The 17,483-nt window shown below is 51.1% G+C and overlaps 1 protein-coding gene across 1 annotated transcript; it reads right to left on the bottom strand.

The window, feature by feature from the left end:
- Positions 1–1,854: 1,854 nt before the first annotated feature.
- Positions 1,855–16,997, bottom strand: LOC104317790 (endothelin receptor type B). Its single transcript, XM_069810824.1, has 8 exons — positions 16,622–16,997; positions 11,451–11,978; positions 8,147–8,259; positions 7,448–7,652; positions 6,598–6,747; positions 5,689–5,822; positions 4,928–5,036; positions 1,855–4,040 (listed from the first exon to the last, which is right to left on the bottom strand). Exons 1-8 carry the CDS (start codon positions 16,628–16,630, stop codon positions 3,891–3,893), a joined length of 1,398 nt encoding a protein of 465 aa, XP_069666925.1. The 5' UTR covers positions 16,631–16,997; the 3' UTR covers positions 1,855–3,890.
- Between the last annotated feature and the right edge of the window lie 486 nt (positions 16,998–17,483).

Here is a 17,483-nt window from a genome sequence, read left to right as displayed (position 1 = left end):
GCAGGTCCTGGCTGTTCTCCCTGTCCTTAGGAGAGCATGATGGCTCTTCAGCGTTTGGGATGCTGCTCCTCATGGCATTACCAAAGGTCACTACTGGGAAATTGTCAAGATGCTTCAATCTTCACTGAAATGAATGGGAGCTGTGCATTTAAATATGCTAGTTCCCATGCATTGTGCAAGTAAAAGACAGAACAACCCTTGCTCAGCTGCTGGCAGGGACTAAACTGGACGACTGCATGCTTTGCTCTTGTTTTAACATGATAAGGCTGACTTTTACCAGTTGGGACCAACTTTATTTTGCAGCAAGGAGGGCAGCAACAGCCAGGGACAGGTCTATAGCTTTAAACTCCTAAGCTTCTTTCTTTCTTTCTTTGCTGTTTCACCTTTCTGGTGCTTGTGGCTCCTCTACCAGGAGGACACGAAGACCTTGATGTTCTTTCCTGCTTCTCTGAGGCACTGAGTACATTTTAGCTGGCTTCTGTGTCCCCAAAGTATTTCAGTCCTCTAGAGAACAGTATCTCCCTCCCCCATGTCCCAATACACTGAGCTGGTGTCCACGTCCCTCCTGGGTCTGGAACAATCTTGTTTCTAAAGAAAGCTGCTTCTCCTGACTCTCTGCCTAAGGGATCCTGTCTTCTGACAACTCCATTCATTTGGCATTATTTCTTTTTAATTAAGGGCAGCCCTGTGACGGGTGTTTCAGGGTCAGGTTGGAACAAAACACCTGAAAAGTGGCACCTGGGTTAGCAAGGGGCAATATATGTGCCAGGAGGGCAGAGGTGGACAGGACAGAGGAAGCCGCGTTCCTTGCATGTGTGTGTGCTCATCCTCAGCTTGTCTCCGGTGCTGATTTGGGGCTGAAGCTGGTCCTGCTCCGTGCATCTGTTGGCCTCGAATTACCTACTGTGACCCAGACTTACCAGCTTTATCTGAAAGATCTCCAGATCTGACCCACGGCATCCTGTGCTTGCTAGAGTTGTCAGCCTTCTCCAGGTTGTCCACGCTATAAGGGCACTGACCCAAATCAGCCCCCAGCAAGCAAGTCACTCCCTGCTTACACAGTGTTTCTCATCTATGTGACTCTGACAGTGGGGTCCCTACGAGCCAGGGCTACACTCCAGGCCTGTGCAATGCAATGAGGACCCCAAGAGAGAAAGATGTTGGCTCAACCCATGACCAAGGCACAAGCCGTTTCAGGTGAGTGGGAGGGAAACTGTAGCCATAGGGTCAGAGCATCCCAGTTAGCTGCTAGCATCCTAAATACTGCCTGTTACGGGACTTCTTTCCCTGACAAGTGATCTGACACTTCCATGGGCCTCCCCATGGTGTGGCCCAGCAAGCAGACCCTTGCTTGAAGTGAAGAGAGGTTTGTAATTAGTGGAAAACCCCTGGCGATGCACGTGGCAGCAGATGGAAAGGTCAGCACATCCCGTCTGTCTCTTCCTACCCTCCCTTCCAGCCACCACCACTGCGCAGCTGCCCTGGCACCTCCTGAGCACGTTAGACCCAGAGCTCGGGTGAGTGCCTGAATTTTAGGGAGCACCAACAGAGATGTAGTGGTGGAGATGTTAACGTGAAGTAAATCACTCCATAGCGGCTGCTTGCAACCTGGCAGGGCAGGCCTTGGTGCGTCGCAGAGGACTGACCTCATCCTGGCAGGAGACTGCCAAGGAGCTGGGCTGTCTGGAACTGAATTTGCCACAATTTGGAGTAGGGCAGAATGTGAGTGAGACATTGCATTAGGCTTGATGTGCCACTGGCTTACCCACTGCTACGTCCTTGGAGTGGTATGAGGTGTTGATTTGAAGTCACAGAATCCATTTGCCTGTAAGTGTGGACAAATAAAGAAATACATAGAATTCAGATTCTTTTTATAAGCACTGTCATTAGAAAATATCCTTCTACTAAGATGTCTGTGCTGGAACATTTCAGTCTTTATCAGTTTTCTCCGTTGACTTCATTTGTCCACCAACAAAGTGCAGCCAGCTCTATGGCAGAGCACAGCAGCAGAGCTGCAAAATTGATACAGACAAATCTACTCTAGTGGGTAGGTAAGTTTATAAAAAACGTGCTGGTCTAGATATTCCTCAGTCTTTCTGTTTTCATTGAAACCCCTTTGTCTTTCAGAAATGTGATTTGTTTGTAAAACATTTGCATTTCAGTAAAAGCTAAGCTAAAAAACCCCAACACCTGGAAAACGTTTTGCTTTATTTGCAGGTCTTTTCTCTCCTCCCTTTTTCCTCTCTCCGTTTTTTTCCATGACAAGACGAAAGGGGGAAAGAAGAAAGAAAGAGAGAGGGGTAAAAGAGAGAAGAAAAAAACAACAGAAAAGTCATCAAAAACTTGGTAACTAAAACTTTCTCATATAGGTTTTCTTAAAGTTTTGGCAGAGATGCAAGCATGATTTTTTAGAAAAACATGCTGGAAAAGCACTCGGGGATTAATGATTTTAAATAGCAAATTTGTGAAAGCTCTTTGCCGTATTTCGGTTAGCTCCAGCGGCTCTTTCAGCTGAGATCAGACCTTCCCTATTGCCTTTTCCACCTTAGTTTGACTATGAGGATGAGCATCTCTGTCCCCCTTACAAATGGCATGAACCTTGGTGTCATGGTGCTGCGGCCAAGACACACCGGGGTCCAGCCCTGCTGCCCCGTTGGAGCTCAGCCTTGTTGGCAGGGGGAAGATGAACTACAGGCATCAAATGCAGGGCATCCCTTTTTTCCCTTCAGAGCTGTGGTCTTGCAGGTGATCCCCCTCCCTGGAGCCAGTGGCTGCAGGAGGCTGTGGACTTTCCAGGTGCTGAAGACCACGGATCAAGGCTGGATGATCTTCTGGAAGGGCAAGTCTCCTGGATCCTCTCCCTTGCATCCTATGTCAGGCAGAGAATTAGCTGCTTCCAGGTCACGCAGGGGGTTGGGAAGGTGAGGGATGGTTCCTTGGTCCCAGGCCCATGTGGGTTTGAGCCATCTCTGCCTTTCCTGGGCTTACAAACTCTTCCCTGGAAGGATGGCCCCTTGGGCTAGCAACGGTGCCCAGCTAGCCAGGAGCTCCCCTGTCCCTGGGGAGGGGGAAGCTGGAGCTGATGTTTTGGCTGGATGCTGCCACTAGCTTCTGCCAAGGATATCTGGTCCCCTAAGCCATGCAGTCACATACGATCACTTTGTTGTGCCATACACAGGTGGGGTGAACATCATCTCTGGGTGGGGAGCCTGGGGCAGATTTTCCGGGAAAAGGTGAAGAGGAAGGGGGCTTTAGGGGTCCCCAGGTCAAGTTGGTCACACAATGAAGCCGAGTTGCTGCCCATCTCTCCCTGCCATGAACAGGAGGAGATTTCATGCCATTGATGGTCTACCAGACATACATGGTGCCTGGATCTTATCCTGGCTCTCTGCCCAGGGACAAACTGTCCCAGCAACAGAGGGAGATGATAAGGGATGTTACCAAAGCTTTTCTTTGGCTTTTTCAGCTGGAAATTGTCACTCGTGGTCCTCTCCCTCTCCTCCTCAACCCACATCCATCTCAAAGTGACCACGTCTCAACCTTCCTTCCCTTTTCACACACATTTCCCCACCCCACATTTCCACCCAAGACAAACGGCCGTAAGTCACTTGGTTTTCCTGTGAGGAAACAAAAAATCCTATAAGGATCTGAATGCCTTTCCCCTCCTCCAGAGGCATCTCGGACCAGAGGAGGGATCGGCGCGGTTCAGAGGCTGTGTTCAGAGCTAGTCCCAGGGGTCCGTGAAATGCCGCAGCTCCTTCCAGGCGGGTTACAACACGAAGGCAAAAACGATTCAGGCCCAGCCAGGAGATGGCTGTGTGAGAGAAATGGAGGGGTCCTGCTGCCTTGGCACAGTGCCTTCTCCTCTCGGCCCCGTGGGTGGCATGGCTTTAGGAAGAGCTGTACTTGTTACTCAAGCGGGAGCTGCTCCGGTCTAGCCCGAGTTCCTGCCCGTTGGCTTTCCACTTCCCAACAGAGCCCTTCTCGTCTGTCGGCGTGATGCTCAGAGCTGGTCTCTGGCACCAGCAGCACAGGCAGGACTGCGAGGAGACAAGAGGGTGGAGGGAGAGGTTACAAGCATGGGCTACAGGGTAAAAGAGGAGGAATTATTCCCTTGGTAAGCCAACCTGCACAGTGCCAGGCTGCGAATCGCAGCCTGCACTGCTGAGCCTTGCTGTCCTGCAGATCTGCTGGGAGCAGGTTTTCCAAGATAGGGCTGGTGTGGATTGGAAATGAAGATACCAAAATCTAGGGTACCTTTTGCAGTTGTGTTTTCTTGTCCTTGGGGGACAGAAAATACGGGTAATGCTTAGGTGGGCTCAACTCTTCTTTTTGCCACAACACCTGGGAGTTGACTCCCATCCCATCCCATCCCATCTCCTTCCTTTCTCAGGGCTCCACTGCTCCCAAAAATTATCTCTGAATAACTTGGGCTTGAAGTTTAAAGCAGCCCCTGTCCCTGGTCTAATGGTTTGTGGAGATGCTTCTGATCCAGAATGACAAGGACTTTTTTGGCTTGTGCTAGGTCCTGCACTGGCAAAAGTCTCCCCATAGCAGGGCAGAGAGCTCTAGTGTACTTGAAGCTGGGAAGAGAGGCACCTAGCAGGGGGAAAATTTGGGAGGAGAGATATGATTATTATATGACAAAGAGGGGAATCCTGTGGGCTGCCGGCAGCCCCAGCCTGTCCCTGATGGGGCGTTTGTCTTGGAGCCAGGAGCTGCGAGGTCCAGCCCTGTCTCTGCTGCTGCTTACTGGGTGCGTTTGCCAAACCACTCTGCAGCTTTCCCTTCGTCTCATAAGCACAGAGGTCCGCTGCTGTGGAGGTGCCTCTGGCTGCACCGTGCCTGGTCCATGGGGGCTTGTGCCCTGGGACCGGCGTCTGGGAACAGTCACCGTAGCCGGGAGCTCTGGAGGGGTCAACCCTACCTGGAAGCAGTTCTTGAATTTCCTGCTGACGAAGTAGAGAGCCACAGGGTTGATACAGGAGTTGAGGGAGGCCATGTTGATCCCGAAGTAATCCATCACTAGGAGGAAACTGAGGCAGGAGGGGAGAGAAGAGGGTGGACGTGTTGGAAGCTCATGGAGAACTGAGGGAGGGTTTCCAAAATGCCTGCCAACTGCCTGGCCTGGGAACCTGCTTCCATGGAGGGCCAGTGACTGAGATCATAGAGGTGAGCACAAAGCAGTCCCTCCTGCAGTTGGGCAATTGCACAACAATTTTTCTTGCAGGGATCATTTCCTGAGGAAACCAAAAGCATGAGATCTGACTTCCCCTGGTGGCCCTGATGTTCTCAAACTCAAGCACAGTAGCAGTGTCTGGCCTGAACTGCATTTTGGCGTGATAGGTAAAGAGGAGAGGGGAAGACAGGCACCTGCCAAGTGGCAGAAAGTGCGCACAGCCCTGAGAGGTGCTGCAGTCCCTTTAGCCCTGCAGGGAATGTTTCTCTGCCCAGGAGACCTCTTTAACCCAGAGATTTATAGATATACCTCAAAATTTAATTTCTTCTGTTCTTATGGTCCCCCACACCTTTTCTCTGTGCCTACCGGGAGAGCAATGCAATCTAGAAAGGAGCTGTTGAAACCAGGTGTTTGGAAGGCAACTCCACCAGCCTGCAATGAGCCCAGCAGAGCCTCTGCCAGTGCCTGCAGGGGCTCCCAGCATGGTCCCCTTCTGCCAATGCCCCTACCTGAGCAGTTCGCATCTGTTGGGGTCCATCTGGTCGTAGATGGTCTTTTTGAGGATGCGGCTGAGGTGGAGCGGCAGCCAGCAGAGTGCAAAAATCACCACGAGGCAGAACACAGTCTTGGCCACCTCCCGGCGCTGTGAAGAGAAGGTGGGCAGGAGAGAAGGGATGGTCTGGCTGAGCATTGGCGAGCCGGTGGAGCAAAGCACCATCTCCCCACGCTGAGCAAGGGCCCTTCAAGGAATTTCTGTAACCTGATGACGGCTGGGCACCCCTTTTGAGTCCAAAGCACAACCTGCAGGTCCCAAATCTAGCATCATGAGGAGGACTCTGAGGCTGCAGAAAGGGCTATTGTACCAGTAACACAATATGGATGAGACTCCTTCACGCCCTTTCCCACCAGTGCTCCTGGTAACTTTGCTGGGGTGATACTCCCTGGGACATGGGGGCCTTGTCCATCCACCCTTCACACTATTTTATTGTGACAACCAGCTGGTTTGCCTCAAGGGATCATTCTGCAAAGTGTGGGAGGGGAAAGTAAACCATTCTTTTCCCTGCACCCCTTGTCTGTGATATGCCACATTCAGCGTTTGGTCTGGTTTGCTGTGATCTGGGCTGGCACGGCACAGCACAGCCAGAGATAAATGACCGCAAGTAACTGAAAATCAGGCTGGTCCATGGCCATAAGGCTAGTGGTTTGGGTTGTCCCTGAGACTGGAGATTGTAGACCTGGAGACCCATATCCCTGGTTCAATCCATGCATCTGCATCAGTGTGCCAATATCCGTTGACCACTGTGAGGCTATGTCAGCTCATACGTGTCCTTTACAGGGACAGGTACCTGTTCTCCCCTTCAACAGCACTCCCTCCTGCTTGGAAAATACCAGACTTTCTGCCTTCCTGGTTTTCTTACCTGTTTCATGTGGCCATTCAGAGCAATTCTCATGCCATTTCTCTTGCTCAACATCTCGCATGACATGAGGGTGTAGAAGATGCCAGTGCATACCAAGGGGAGGCAGAAATAGAAGCCAAAAAGCCACCAGTCCTTCACATCGCGATAGAACTGCATGCAAAAGAAAGAGCAACTGTGAACTGGGGAAGGGGGGGGCAGGTAACTGGGGCATGAACTGACCCAGTCCCTGACTCCGATGCTGGCCTGAGTCAGACACGTCTGATGTGTGAAAGTGTGACAGCCCCTGTGCTAAGCGCACATGGGATTATCTTCCCCCAAGGCTGGTGCACATGTTTAACCTAAAGAAGTAAAGGCTGGTTTACATCTGGCTGCCAGTCCAGTTTAGCACTCTTGTGCAAGGAACAGTTGCAAGGAGCTTATTTGGTAGACACGGTGGGATAAGTTCTGATGCTTTGTAAGGGTCTTCATTCCCTTGCTCACCCTTAGCTGACCCTGTGATAAAGGTTACCCGTGCAGACTGGTTGTGGGGATACTCTTTGGCCTGCTGGGACAGTGTAGCAGGTTCTGAAGCTTCTCAAGATGTTTCATGACCTTCTGATGTGGATGGTGAAGACATGACACAGCTTGAGGATCAGCTCCCTGTCTTCTGGCACCACGTTCAAAGCAAGTCTCCCCCATGTCACTACAATGCCAGCTATTCTGTGTTTTGCCTGATACTGCTCTCCCTGCGTTCACCCCGATGGCTAGAAGCAGCCATCTACAGAAGCATCTAATCAAGGAGGGAGGATGACCTGGTTGCCCATGTTTCCCTCTCCCTTGCACTGCAGCTGGGGTGGGACAGAGCACATACCATCATGAAGCTGGATTTCTGTTCGGAGGCGAGCATGCACACCCACAGATGTTGTTCCCAGTAGCTGAGCTCCACCATGTCAAAGGCTATAGCTTCAGGGACTGCAAGCACAATGGCCACTGCCCAGATCAGCATCACCTCCACTGCCTTCCACATGGGGATTCCTATCCCTTGGATCCGACTCCAGGATGCCACTGCTCGGTACCTGCCCAACGTGTGGGAATGCAAAAAGAGCAGATTCGAGTGAGAAAAGCAACCGTCGGGAAGGGGCCAAGAAGGTGCAGATTAGAGTTGTCTCCAAAGGCTGTTTCCCTTACACCTTCCTCCTCCGCTTCGAACCTTCCCCTTCAGTGGAATGGGAAAGATCAGAAACAGGGGCTCAATGGATGAATGTGATGGTAGCTATCCTTGACCAATGTCTACTTGCCATTGGGGAGGTGCCACCCTTCCCCACCACCCCAGCAGTTGTTCCAGCACATCACGATCCTCCCCTCAACCTTTTCCAGCAGGATTTAAACCCCGTCACTGGAGTCAGATCCTGTTGGATTTCAGTTCTACGTGACAGCACCCTCTCCCTCTCTCTGAATTTGGCCTGGGACCAAGCCACCCTGCAGTGTGCCTTTTGGTTACAGTGAAGGGACATGCTGTAGTCAAATACGGGTCAGGCTGGGCAGTGCAGCTGTAGAAGTTGTTTCTTACCTGTCGATGCTGAGAGCACAAAGGCTGAGGACCGTGATGCCCACTGAGGCCTTCTGGATGAAGGGGACCAGCTTGCACACCTGCACACCAAAGGGCCAGTCCTTTGCCAAGAGCTGGGGAAGAACCGCAGGGTTAACAGGCTGCTTCGGGAAAGCATGTCCGGCTTCCCGTAATAGCAGCTGGTTACCCACAAGGTGTGAGAAGCCCACAAAGAACAGCTGAAAGCACTCTGAGGTTACCTCTGCTGGGATTACGCAGTGTGTGCCCTCCGGTATTTTGTGTTGTACTGGGAACCATTCGTTTCCCAAAGGGCTCGTTGTGAGATGAGTTGTCACCTAGATGGAAGGATCCAGACACCAGGTTCTGAATCTGCACTGTGGGTGGTTTCGGATGGATCTGAATCCTAAATGCCACAATGGGCTTTGGGTTGCTTTCAGAGGGAAAATGGGTGTCGTTCTCTGAAACAGCCAAAATGCAGCAAGGACAGCTTCTTTCAGGTGGCTTTCAAACCCATGTAGTCTTAAGCCCTTACCATACTCTGGCCCTCTCCCACGCTTAGATTCCTTATAGAACACATATACTGTGGTCCTAAGCTCAGCTGGGGCAAGCAGAGGGTATCAATGGGGACAAGATGTCCCAAAGGCAGGAGAAATCCAGGCCGCTCACTCGTGAGTATGAGAGTGAGCCTGGGTTCACAACCCTTATATCCCCATGACACCTGGAGCCCATCCTAAGGTTACTCCCACTCAGAACCACCCCCGCCATGCAAGCTCTTTAGTTTGGCCTCAGCAGCCAGACAAATTGATCCAGAAGCTCTCCTGGAAATCAGGGTCTCAGGTGAAGGCAACTGACCAACCCTACCCTTTCCTTTGCTCTGCAAACGTGGGTAGTCCACCTATCTCATCTGTTACTTTGTCATAAGGGAGACACACCATGAGGGAACTGGGCTACTCTTAGGACCAGGTTGCTCGTAGTCAGTGTGGGCTTCTCAAACAAGCAACAATTTCTCCTCCAGGAGGTGGCTGGAAGAGAGAGGGGCAGAAGGGAGAGGGGTTGCTCAGGTGGCCAAGGGAAATCCTGAACATCAGTCAGGAAAAGTCAGTGTAGATATGGCCAGAGCAGGGAGTCCCAACACTGGAGATTTGACCCAGTTTTCCTGTTACAAGGCAGGCAATGCCAACGCAAGCTGTTGTCCTTAGCCTGGACAAAGTATCTCAACTTTTCTTTGTGCTGGCTGCAAGCTGTGCTAGTTGCAGCTCCAAGAGACAGCCAAGTGTGTCTCCAAGCCAGCAGCCTGGGTTAACAGGACGTATCCTGTAGATGAGGTCTTTGGTCTAAGCCATGAACTCTGCACAAAGCTCAGTGCAGCCTCAGTTGTTGCCTGACCAGGACGCAGAGCTACGTATTGAGCCTGTGACTGGTTTCTCTGCCAGCTTTCCTCCGTGAGGTCATTCCCACAGCCTCCATCTGCTCCCACATGCGCCTTTCTTTATGATACACAGGACCTTCCTACAACACAGACTTGTGCAGGACGGCAGATCCTGAAGGGAAGGGCTCTCAGACCCATGTCCTCACAGTCCTGTCGTATAAGTCTTGTTCCTTTGGGAACCCAGGCTGGAACCAACCCACACCCCAATATTGTGGGTGATATAAACGTGACAGATGGACTCTGCAGCCCAGATCCTGCAAAGTGGAGAAGCATTTGGATCCTACAGAGGCAGGTCTGCCAGATATTTTGCTGTTGCTGTTACTGTTCTTGTTAAATGTACATTGCACGACCCAAACTCTTTCCCTGGCCAGATGGTGCATTTCCCATCAATGTGGCAAAGGCAGGATTAAAATGTAGATCTTCCCTGCCTTGGTTTTGACTGGGGACGAATATTGGAGGGGCTTTGCTGTTCCACTTTTTGAGGGGCTTGGCGATGACCGTGCATGTTGGGCTGCCTCCACAACCTCTGCCTATGCAAGGGGTGCAGGGTAGAGGTGATCCCGGGGAGAGCTGCTGGCGTTGCAGCCGCGTTCTCCAGACTGTGTCTTCTCTCTCAGGCAGAACAAATTGTGCCTTATTCAAAGCAAAGGGTGAAAAGTTCGGTGAAAAGTTGGGTGAAAGCGGAGATGGGCTGTACTCCGTGGATGGAGGGGGGCAACCCTCCCCTGGGTCAGTGGTGCTGGCCCCAAGCTACTCTGTTTTTTTGCATGAGTGAAACCTTCTGCATGGATCCGTATTCCTGTAACAGCGGGGATCGTCCGGCTCATGGAGAACCTGTTTGTTTTGAGCTAAAACCCCTTTATAGTCTTCAATCTATTTCACTTGAAGGGTGTCTATTCACAGTGATTTGAGACCATCTGCCAGCCACATCTGGTCATTCTCACTATCAAATTATATGCACCTTCTTCCTACTTTGAATTTCTCTGCCTTGTCCCCCTGCCACCCAGCCTGCTTGATCCAGGACCCCTCTGGCATTCAATTTCCACTTTTCAGGCTAAAGCTTCCCTTTGACAAACAAATCTGGCTGAGCTCCAAGTCCTTCACCCCACAGCATCCCTTCCAACCCTTCAGAGCAGGCTCTGGCTCCAGCCCACCAAAATGTGTCTCAAGCAGTGGGCGAAAAAGAGCTGCAATAGCCCAGACACATCTCACAGATGTCCTAACACACCTTCTGCTCTTAACTGGGCTCTCAGGTCTACTGCCCACATCTGCCCAGCCCTCTCTGCTGCAGTGCACCATGCAGAGTTCAGGTTCCCCTGATTATTTGTTGTGCCTCTTCTGTCTCGTTTAGGGGGTAACTGTCTCTGAAAGAAGCCCCTGTTTTATAATACAGCCCTCTTCCTTATTGCTGCACGAGTCTTCACGTTTAGCTAGAATAAAACAGTTACTTGCTTGAGGCTGATTAACTGAACTGTGCTGGGAGAAGCGTCCCCAGTGCACAAGAACAATAATTTTTTGCTCAGCTGAAATAAACATTGGGTTGTAATGTCAGGAGACTGCAAGCAATTCTTTTCTTGTGATTTTAGCTGAGATTTAAAAGATCTGGAAGGTTGTGTGCTTGTGTGTGTGTGTGCATAACACAGCTGTAACTGAGAACACCTCTGCTTTCCCAGGAATGTACTCTGAGCTTTTTGTCTGTTTATGTTTTCCTCATCCTTTCGAGAGCAGAAACACCCTTCCCCTCTCCCTTGCAAAAAAGGAGCCTGCAATAAAGAGCAAAGGATAGATATTCCCCAGGGCACCGAGGCAGGTGGGAGCAGACACCATCCCTGCAATCGCCAGGCTGCCGCAGCACTCATGCCACATGGAGCCTACCTTATATACGTTGATGGGCAGAGCAATGAGGATGTAGAGAAGGTCTCCGAGCGCCAAGCTAGCAATGAGGACATTTGGCCCATTCCGCATGCACTTGTTCTTGTAAATGATCCTCAGGAGCGTGGAGTTCCCGATGATCCCTACTATGAAGATGGTGCAGGACACGATGGTGTTAATGTACTTGAAGATGTGTCTGATATCTGCAGGCTTCACGCACACGGGCAGCAAGGGTGGCTCGGAGCTGGTGCTCCTGGGGAGGCTCTCCGAGTGGTTTGACAGCTTGGCATCCTGGAACAGGCTTGGCTGGTCCAGACCGTAAACCTGCTCCTGGCTAAGCACTTCCAAGGGGACGGTGCTCTCCTGGAAAGCCCTTGGGGTCTGGCTGTGTGCCACGGAGAAGAGGCAAGTCAGGAAAATGGCTAGGGTGGTGGGAGCTGGGATTCTCGCCATTGAAGACTGAATGGCAAAGCTGGCTGCAGAAGTCCTCATAATGCTCATGGGATGTCCTTGCTTGGGTCTTGGTTGGGTCTGCAGGTGGAGAAGGGGACAAGGGAGAGAACTTGGTTAGCAAAGGAGGAACAAGAAGAGACTGAATGAAAGGAATTGCTGGAGAAAGTCCATCATCACAGTGATCAGAAATAATGCCAGATTAGATCCCATCTGGCCAAAGCAGCTGACCCCTGTGGGTGGGAGTCTTTGCTGCTAAAATTAAACATGCCTGTTCGAGAAAACAAACTAAAAGGAAATCAAACAGTCTCTTATGCCTCTTACACAGTATTTCAGCAAATGAAGGCACCTGCTTTTTCTCAAATAGGTGTGTTGAATCAGCTGTTGCACCTTCTGAACTTGGTATTGCTGCTCACATGGCAAATCTGACTTTTCTTTTATACCCACCCCACACTTCTCATTTAGTTCCTGACTGAAGTAGCAGTTTTGGGGCACCTGCCCTGTTGACGCCTGCACATCTGAGCGATTCTGCAAACCCCGTCTCGGGGTCCACAGGACAAGCAGACCTTTTCTTCCAGTTTGTGCCGTGGGAAAACTGGAGCTGCGCTGACATTCTACTCTTCAGCAGATTCCATGGGCTGCCGTACGCCATCTTGCAGTGCAAAGTGAAAAGACTCAGCGCAGTCTTGCTGGGAACCATGATGGGAAAATACTACAAGGGTTTTTCCAGAAATGCCATATTGATACCTGACATCTTATTCCAATTTATGTGCAAGCAGTACAGCCCCTCCTTCCCCATCCTTATCGTCATTAATTGAACCACTTCCTTTCCAAATCCACCGTGCCCATTCAACTCAATACTCAGGGATATAAATCTCCCCATACTGTTTGCAGTTTTGACTGCTGAGCACAGTAAAAGGTCTCTCAAGCTCACCAAGGCTGAAGCACTACTAATAAATAACACCAGAGTGGGTTCTGCTTTTCAAATCTCAGACAATGCTTTCAGGCAGGACTAGCTAAGCTGCTGTTCCACAACCACATGCGAAAGCTGAGGATGGCTGTAGCACCATCTTGGCATGATGTGAATTTGTGAAAGGGGCTTCTGGATGATCAGGTTTGGCCACCAGTGGGATGTGAGCCCAGAGAAGGAGTGGAAGATGTCAGCGCCCTGCCAGTCTGTGCCCTAGCACTGTCTGTGCCACAGACAGGGACAGATCTTGGGTCTCCTGGTTAGAGTGGGTGAAGAACATGTTTCTCAAACTATGGAAGTTCACAGCTTTGAAGGGAGGAAAAATTGCTGTGCCTAGACTAGAAACAGGAGTCTTTTTGGGCTTCCCTGGGCTGTGCTCTGCTCCAGAGGAGCCAGTTAGGCAGGGATTGGGATGCCTGCCTGCGATTAGAGATGGGACTTCAGCCTCCACTCTGACTCCACCAGGCAGAGTTGGGATCTGAGCCCAAACCAGCTATACCCCGGGGATCCGCTCCCCAAGACCATTCAGCCAACGCAATCCCGGGTTGTAACACAGTTCCCCCTGCCCAGGACAGGGGGGACCCCAGGACCGGCAATGCATATATGGTGGGAACATGCTGTTCCCACTCTGGGAAGGCATGGCCAAGCCAACCATGAGTCCTGCCAGGTACAGCCAGAGCTTCTCTAGATACAGCTGTGCATTCCTCATGTGTCATGGGTTCAGGCCAGGCTTTGTAGAAATGCCTGTGCCTTTCTGCTTGTTTGGAAGACTCCAAGCATAATCAGCATGAAGTTGGACTCTTTCCCAACAAACCAGCCTAGCCAGACCTACCCTTTTCTCAGTTTCACCCTACTGCTCTTGCCAGAAAAATCTAAATCAGGCTTAGTCCTTCCTGACCTTCTTACGTCCTTTGGGCAGGTCCTTAGTACTTTAAACTGTAAACAAGCAGTGTTAGGAGGAAGCCTAAAATTTATTCCCAGTTACATGTCAAATATAGGCAATAAAATAACCAAATCCCTTCAATCACAGTTTAGACCTCATGAGCTAGGGAGTTAAGTTTTCAGTTCTGTTAAAACAACCACGTTTTAAAGATGTTTCTTTTCTAGTTTGAATCCTTGTAACAGCACTTTAGATATGGTTTCACCACAGGAAAGTTAAAGATCCCATCGCTTTTCTTTTCAGCTCATTATAAGCATGCTTCTATCTGCTAAAATATTGATGCCTGGTGCTTAGCAATCTTGTGCGTTCTCTATGCCTTTTATCTGTGCACACTCAAACAGCTTTGCAAACTTATCTTGCAGATAAGCCGCATCAGTGTGAGCCAGAGCAGGCACTATGAAGTTATCTGCCTGCCTCTGGCTGAAAAAAAAGAGCAGTTTTCAATGACTTAAAGAGCATTTAGAGAAGAGTCTCCATATGATGGTTGGGAAACAACCCATATCTGGCCTGTAAGCACCCTGCTCTCAGACGTCTGTGGGTATCCCATCACTGAGGGATACTTGCAGGTGTATGTGATCTGAAAACTGGGGAAACCCTCAGCCCATACTGTCCTTCCCACACGGGCAGAGCTAGTTTTCTAAGGAGGGGATGGTGGGATGCCAGCTTGTCACCTTGGATATCTAGTCTAAAATATTATGGGAAGGGACTAAGCTATGCACCAGAATAGCTGGTTATTGAGGAGCCTAGACAAGGAGAAGCCTTCTTCTGCAAAAGACCCTTTGGAGATGCATTGGTCAAAGCTGAGGATGCACAAAGTTGTCACCAGTCACTGTGAGGAGAGGAATGTTCTCACCTGCTTTCTGGAACAATCTTGGTCCTTGGTGAGTATGAAAGTCCTGGTACCTGCCCTGGTCTCTGCACATCCCTCATCAGCTGATTGCCAAATCTGGGACCCTGTGACCAGAGAAACTTCTCCAACACCAACTTCTTCCTGATATTTACCTAAGCATCTGCTCCAACTGCTGTCCTGGAGACAGATGACCAGGGTGGACTTTGCTCTGACCTGTTTGGATGTTATTCTCAGCTGTGACTCCTACTCAAGTGCTAGGCATCCAGCTATGTTGGGAAGGGGGGGAAGAAAGGAATGGAGAGAATGGATAAACAACCTGAAGGAGCTCAAACCTGACTCATTAGAGACCTGGGCGCAAATCCCTGCTCCAACTTGGCGCAGGGACTTTAGCCTGCACCCTTGCTAAGGTGCTCAGCTCTCCGTCCTGCCGCAGCCTACACCAGGGGCAGCTGTCTCCTGGGTGGGTGCCCCAACCAATGCCCTCCTCTCCTCCCAGCTATGCCCACAGGATTGCAGCTCACAGGAGAGGGCAGACCCAGCTCCAAATTCCTGCCTGGGATCCTTGAGGGTCTGGGCAGCTCACGCAGAGCAGTTTTGGATGGCACAGACAAGTGTCTGCCACTAAGGGCTGTCTGGGGGCTTGGAAAAAGACGGTGGCTCTTCAAGTTAGCAGCTGACAGAGAGGTACCAGAGCATCCCTGGAAAGTTGTGTTCTGTGCCCTCTGCAGCAGCAGGCTGTTCTTATCTGCTCTCCCCAGTGCAGGACTGCAGAGCCTGGTGTGGCCGTTTAGCCCCTGGGTATTTGGCAGAAGAGCTCATGTGAGTAAGTATCACAGGACACAGCTCACTGGATCCTGCCTGTCCCCTCCACAGCGCAGCTGCAAAGCACTGAAGAAAAAAAGCACTTTTCTTCCATCTTGCCTTAAAATCCAGCAATTTAGTAAAAGAGAAGCATTGTTTTCTCCTCTTCAACAGCCCATTTACTTCTTGCCCTCCATGCTGCCTCTCACATCTCAGAGTGCTTGAAAGCATAACCCTTTCTCAATTGTGGGGGAAACTGAGGCACAGGAGCATCAAGCTTGTTCAGTGCCCAGCAGATGTGAAGCCAAAGCCAGCATCACTTGGCCCAGAATCCTCTGAGCTTTGCTCATGTTGCTGATCATCTGGGGAAGTGACTCGGTGCCCAAAGGGGCCATCCCCATCCCACCTGCCTGGCTGGGGCTCTTCTGTTAGCAAATAGCTTAGACACATGGAAGTGGAAATGTGCTTCACACTGTGCTGAGTAGAGTCGCAGCTGAAATCATTGAAGTCATGACAGGGATGTCAGAGAATGATTCCCAGAGAGGAGGCGAGACTGAAAACCATTGCCGTAACCCTGCACAGCCTGGTCCTGTCTGAAAAGTGTCATGCGTGGGGCCGGGGAGCTTGGGACCCCTCTTGCCTGGGAGCCCAGGAGAGCCCACCACATCCCAGGCAGCATCCTCATCTCAAGGCAGCCTCTCCGCCGCAGTGCACTGCCTGCTGTTCTGCCTGCAGCAGGGCAGGCTGCCTTCAGGAGCAGCTCTGCTTGTGCTCCCCTGCCAGACTAACCTCGCCAAACACACAACAGACCTTCTCTGCAGATTAACATCACTTGCAGCAAAAATGCCATGGCTGGGGGGAAAGGAGGGAGAAAGGCAGGTGATGACACCACATCCCCAGCTGTTTCCCTGACCTGAACCCAACCTGGTCCATAAGCAGAAGGACCTTCCCCCCAGAGGTGTGCTGGATTTCTTCTCGTGCACCCTCTCCCTGCCAACCTGTTAGACCTTGCTCAGCCACCGTGGTCCCTTCAGCGCCTCCCCCGGAGCAGGGACCAGTGGGGGGATCTGAAAAACGTGCAAAAACTCACCCCAAAGCAAGAAATAATTTTGTTTGCAAATTAGCACAGGGAACAGCAAAGCTTTTCATTGGAGTTAAGTTACCTTCCTCATGACCACAAACTTCGGATGCTCCCGGGATCACTTTCTTTCCCTCTCACGGCTCCTTCCCACTGCACGGGCAGCTGGGCATGTCCTGCAGGTCCCGGGAGAACTGCAGCGTTGTAGATCCCGGAGTTTGCTTTTGTTTGTGGGCTTGTGCTCAGGGGAATGGTTCTTCCCTCTCGTGACTTGCTGAGATCTCTCTGAATGGAGCAGTTGGTTATATAGAAAATTGCAGGGCTCCCCCTGAGCACAGCCCCTGCAACCAATAGGCGAAGTGCGGGACAGGGATGTAGGAGGAGGGTGAAGCAGGAGAAACGCAGGACAGCTCTGCGAAGGAGATGAAAATAATAAACAAATAAACCTCGAGGGGGAGGGAGGGAGCTGGGGGAAGGCTGCCGACCGCAGAGCAACGTGCCTGCTCGGCATGTTGTAGTGACGGGCTCGGAGGAGCCCCGTGGCTGTGCTTTGGTGAAGGAAGCTGCAGCCCTGACCGCCTTTGGGGAGAAGAGACATCAAAGCCTCCTCTGCACAGGGTGTATAAAACCACCTGCTCCACCTGGAGCTTTTGAGGAAATGGTCAGGAGCAAGACGAGTACTGCAAGCAAGGCAGAGGGGGCCTGCGGCTTCCCTTCCAGCAGAGAGGACAGAGTATAAGAAGTCCTTACGGAGGTGCTGGGGAAGGACAAGCCTCACTTTTCCCTTTAACACAGCCTCCCCGAGCCCTGGTCTAGGTGAAGCAGGCTGGGAGCAGGTTTCAGACCATGCTCCCATCTACAAGAAGTTGCACTGGTGCCTTCTCACACGCCAGCTCTGTTTTTATTTTGCTGTGGTTTCTGAGCATCCTGAACTGCCTGAAGAGCAG

Source organism: Haliaeetus albicilla, chromosome 23, assembly GCF_947461875.1.
Source record: "Haliaeetus albicilla chromosome 23, bHalAlb1.1, whole genome shotgun sequence".
In the NCBI taxonomy this organism is placed as follows: domain Eukaryota; kingdom Metazoa; phylum Chordata; class Aves; order Accipitriformes; family Accipitridae; genus Haliaeetus; species Haliaeetus albicilla.
The sequence above is the reverse complement of the archived record's forward strand: the minus strand, read 5'-3'. Positions and strand labels throughout refer to the sequence as shown.

Excerpts from the sequence above, each read along its gene's own strand:
- LOC104317790 (XM_069810824.1), bottom strand. Across the intron at positions 7,653-8,146 it reads TGTGCTCTCAGCATCGACAG|GTACCGAGCAGTGGCATCCT; the intron begins GTAAGAAACAAC and ends CACGTTGGGCAG. Across the intron at positions 5,823-6,597 it reads TGAATGGCCACATGAAACAG|CGCCGGGAGGTGGCCAAGAC; the intron begins GTAAGAAAACCA and ends TTCTCTTCACAG.